Below are 4,597 nucleotides of genomic sequence, written 5' to 3' on the forward strand. Positions count from 1 at the left end.
ATATTCATCAGGTACAAGTCCAACGTTCTCGGTTGAATGAAGGGTCAACACGGGGGTTGTAGCTCGTACCGGAAGTACATCGACCGCACAGGGGATGACACTTCCGGCAAAAACTTGAAGTACATCCACACGGGGGCTGCCACTTCGGTAAAGCCTCAAGTTCAAATCCACACGGGGGTAAGCACTAACAGTAAAGTTTCAACTGAGTCCTCACAGGGGACTGCACTCACGAGAGTGAAGTGTCTCCACACGGGGGAGCACACCTCAATTCACCTTCACGTACATTCACATGTCAGGGAAGGGGGAGGGGTTGTACTCACGACAGTGAAGTGTCTCCACACGGGGGAGCACACCTCAAGTCACCTTCGCGTACATTCACATGTCAGGGAAGGGGGAGGGGTTGCATTCACGGCAGTGAAGTGTCTCCACACGGGGAAGCACACCTCAAGTCACCTTCGCGTACATTCTCATGTCATGGAAGCGGGAGGAGTAAAAAGGCATGGGGGTGAGGGATGCCGGGTGGGGAGGATAGAACAAGGCGGGTGGTGGGAGGGAGAGGGGTCAGGAGGACAAAGTTTTCCGGATAATAGCAGGTAAGAGCAGACCTAACCTTCGGGTGAGAAAACATTCCGTCAAAACAGTAAACAGACAACGGCCTTGTAGGATGGTATAGAATAGCTGTCAATGTGTCTGTAAGAGTGATATCGATAACATTATAAACCGGAAGGAAGAACCTGTCAAATAAGGTATAGTCAGATACACCAAGGAGTTTCATTAAAATATATATCGCATCACTCCGTATACCTTGACAGCCGGCAATGGGCCTGCAAGACAAGGCTGCTGTACAAGAACTCCTTGGAAGCTCAGTCGGAAGATTAGTCCTACCAAGTGTCATGCATGTGTCACGCATATGTATCACACGAAAACACGCAAAACGTCAAGGAAGGGTGTTACACAGGTTTGTCGGGGGTTCTGCGAGAGCTAGAAGAGAAGAGGAATAAAAGGATATGTTCATAATAATTACCAGGTTCCCACAGGTGGGTGGTCTTGGATGAAAAGTTGTGGAGGGGAGAGTAAACAATCGTAATTGTAAGGAGGAAGTAGATCTAGACTGACGGTCATCATCACGGTTGGGGGTAGTGGGAAAGTGTCAGGGAAGTCTCCCGTTACTGGGCAATCACCCTCGTAAAGGGAAGAATGTGTGAAATAGCTGTGATCAAATTATACAGAGGCCACTAATTGGATTAGCAAGCACAGTACCGTAGATGTAGTAGAGTGTTACATAAACAACAATCACACAGAGTGCAGGCGAATTGTAGTATACAACGGGAGAACCTCGCGTCAAAGTCCTAGGTATGCGTCAGGAGATGGGGCTGGGTAAAGACGGGATTGAAGGGGACTTAGGGAAGTGGGTAGGATGGATAGAAAATGCTAGTTGTGGCAGAGGCCGGGAAAGGTCATACCTGCAGTGAGAAACCAATCGTCACAAAACAATGTCAAGCCTGGTAGAATGGCCACAGGACAGAAGTGAATGTCTGCGTAATGTCTCAGTACAAACAGCGGCTCACAAGGTAGACTAGCGGTATAAAAATCAAGGAAAGTCAAATCAAGGACATAATACTCTTCAGGCCAATGCACACGCAGATCCCTTGTTCTACATCCACTCCGTTTTCCTTTGTAAGGCGTAAGTTAGAAAGGATCAGAAAGGAGAGCGAGCTGCAAGAAGGTACATGTATGATGTATGCATATCAAGAATGTGCACAGGGATATGTAAAGTAGGATCCACTCAGCTCTATCTTGTTGGCGATGTAGGGGCTAAAAACGGGGAGGAAGGGGTAAATTGAGATCAATTGTCGTTTATAAGGATCACCACGCTCCCAGGGATGGGTGGTCTGATGACACAATAGAGGGCAGTCTGGCAACTATTGTCACCGTGGGCGGTGAGGATGTGCGTTGTCACTGAGGGACGTCTCGTCGCTGGAAAATCTCTCATAAGGAAAGGAATGTGTGAAATAGCTCAATGAACAAAACCTGCTGCGTACATAAGAAGGCAAAAGATACCGCCATTAGTAGGGTAACCACACAAGACAAAAACAAAAAACAAACAGATGATTAGCGCTCGTATCTGCAAAGAAGAATCATACGTAGACATCAAGATAATAATAATAAAAAAAAAAATAATAATAAAAATTAGCGTCGGCGTCCTGTGGAAATTAAAACGGGGCATCAAAGTTCTATGACCAAAAGGCAAGGTCGAGTAATACACACGATTGCAAGAAAACAGACATGTACATGCATACAAGGTACGAGGGAGGGGGGACGGGATAAGGGGAAAACCTGAGATGCAGCACTTCTCGGCCAGCCTGCCTGGGGGAAGCTTCTCACGGGGATGGTCAAGTTGAGCCGGTCGGGCGGGGAGGTCGCAGCTCAGGACAAGGAATCCTCAGGGCTGCCGAGGTGAAGCACGCAGTTGTCACAGCAGAAGGGAGGCGCAAAACCAGCAGAATATCCATCCTGCTCCGGTCGGGTACATGGGGTACAGCTCGGCGTGGAGAATCCGGATCCAAGGCAGTAATCCTCACGGCTGAGCGACAGTTTCTGACTGAAGGTAACCCAGAAGCGTATCGAACTACAAGGCGAGTCCACGAAGTAATCCAAGAGAATCCACACCGTATAGAGGCACGAGGTTGCGGTACGGGAGAAGAGGTCTCAAAACAGGTCCTTAGTACAAACAACGCATACTAACAGAGGACAGGACACCATTATAATATAAACTCGACAAGTCAGGAGCTCAACAAAATATGACCGTACTCAGGAAGGAGAAGCTACGAATGACCTACATGGGAGATGGGGGAAAGGTCAGAGGGTAAATGGGGTCAGAGGGATAAGCATCAGGGTTGGGGGACACGTGACTTGTCTGCTCAGCCGTCGGAAAACTTGAAATCTCCCTCTTCTTCTGGGGTGGGTCACCACTGCAGTCTGCTTTACTCTCCCGCTGCAGTGTTTTGAGTGACAGGAAGTCAATGTAAAAGTAATCGCAAAGGCCAGACTTGCCGGGGTGGCGAAGCACATGTCAAATGTGGAAGATCTAGTCGCTGATCAGACTTGACAGTTCAAATCACAGAAGAGGTAGAAGAAACTCGATCGATTTGGGGCTTAAGGAGCGATACAGCTCCAGATACCACATAAGAACAATAGATATCCCTTGTGTTCAAGTGCATAACTGTCTGAAATATTGTCTTTTATATGGACGCTTGGATGTATGGATGTGAGGTGTGGAGAGGAACATATAACATGTATAAAGACTGAAATGTCAAAAGCTGATCTCTTTTGAACAGCAAGCATTTAATAAAGTTTGTATACACAGAATAACAGTTACAGTCAACGTTTAAACCACTTTGACTTCGTGGAATTTTATACAATGTCGCACGTACCAAATAAGGGACACCAAACTGAGACGGAAAACAGTGATACTTGCATGCAACTTACAATACACTTCTACAATTTACAGTTAACTTTACAAAAATGTGGTAAGGAACGGGTACATGATCAGTTAAACCATGGTTACAACTCGCTGAAATGTTTACCAAAAACGAGACCTGAAAGATTAGTTCATTGGCTAATAGCGTTTTCACGAGACCTCGTATGAAAAATATACTTTGAAACGATGAAAGCTCCTTGCTTTGACTGAAAAAAAGTTTTCCCTTCGTCAAAGGGAGACCAACATGGATGTGGTGAAAACCCTCACTACAGCGTGTTTACGAAACTACACCAAAGTCTTGTTCGTACAATAGACCATGGGTATGTTGACTATAGCACATATAAGACAAACTAGCAGTTAACGTGTTCTGTGTACATCTTGACATGTATGCAGCTTTGCTTGTGTTTCTTACAAGACATGCAGCAGAGTTTACTCTTCCCGATACGCCTCAGCATTCCTGAAAATAAAGAGAAACAACATCAGAACTGCGTTAAAGAGTAACTTAAACTCGGTCTATTTCAATGTCAACATCATGTTAACATCTGAATTATCCAAAGTTGTATGATTTGTATTTGAACTTGTTGGTGTATTTGCAAGTGGCATGGTTGTTGAATTATTGCACACAATGCGTAATCATATTTACGCGTAAGTGATAAGTTTGTGGGGCCTCGATTTTGTTTGTGGGGGACGGTGTTTCTCGTTCGTTGTTCGTCGGAAAATGAGAACATAAAACCAAGGCGAATATTTCGCAGCTTACATAGCTACTTGCTGTCTACACATCTATCACGTGACTTATCCCTCACCAATCAGTATTGTCGGCACTAAATTTCACGTGACTACGGGAAAGATAAAATTCTCTGTCCCATCGAGACCAAGGTTGTTGAAAAGAACCTCCTTGCCCACACGAATAAGGCACACAGTTCAAATTTCGGGCACAATAACTAAATTATGAAATATTCAATCAATTTCAAATCATAGTGATCATCACTTTCCAGCCGACGTCCTTTTAAACATCAGTTGGTAAGTAAAGGCCCCCTCTCACTTGACGTGCGGCACGCTTGCGGCATTGCTGCGTTCGTTCCCTGCGTCCCTGTTTTGTTATTTTCTTCGTTTTTT

The 4,597-nt window shown here is 45.4% G+C and overlaps 1 protein-coding gene across 1 annotated transcript in view; it reads right to left on the minus strand.

Moving 5' to 3' along the window:
• Positions 1-3,326: 3,326 nt before the first annotated feature.
• LOC118414601 overlaps positions 3,327-4,597 on the minus strand; it is a 3,287-nt gene continuing 2,016 nt past the window's right edge. The window contains exon 4 of the mRNA XM_035818756.1: positions 3,327-3,938. Within this exon, the coding sequence (XP_035674649.1) occupies positions 3,832-3,938 (107 nt within the window). The 3' untranslated portion in view covers positions 3,327-3,831. The remainder of the gene's footprint in view (positions 3,939-4,597) is intronic.

The sequence above is a fragment of the Branchiostoma floridae genome, chromosome 4 (assembly GCF_000003815.2).
Source record: "Branchiostoma floridae strain S238N-H82 chromosome 4, Bfl_VNyyK, whole genome shotgun sequence".
Taxonomy (NCBI): domain Eukaryota; kingdom Metazoa; phylum Chordata; class Leptocardii; order Amphioxiformes; family Branchiostomatidae; genus Branchiostoma; species Branchiostoma floridae.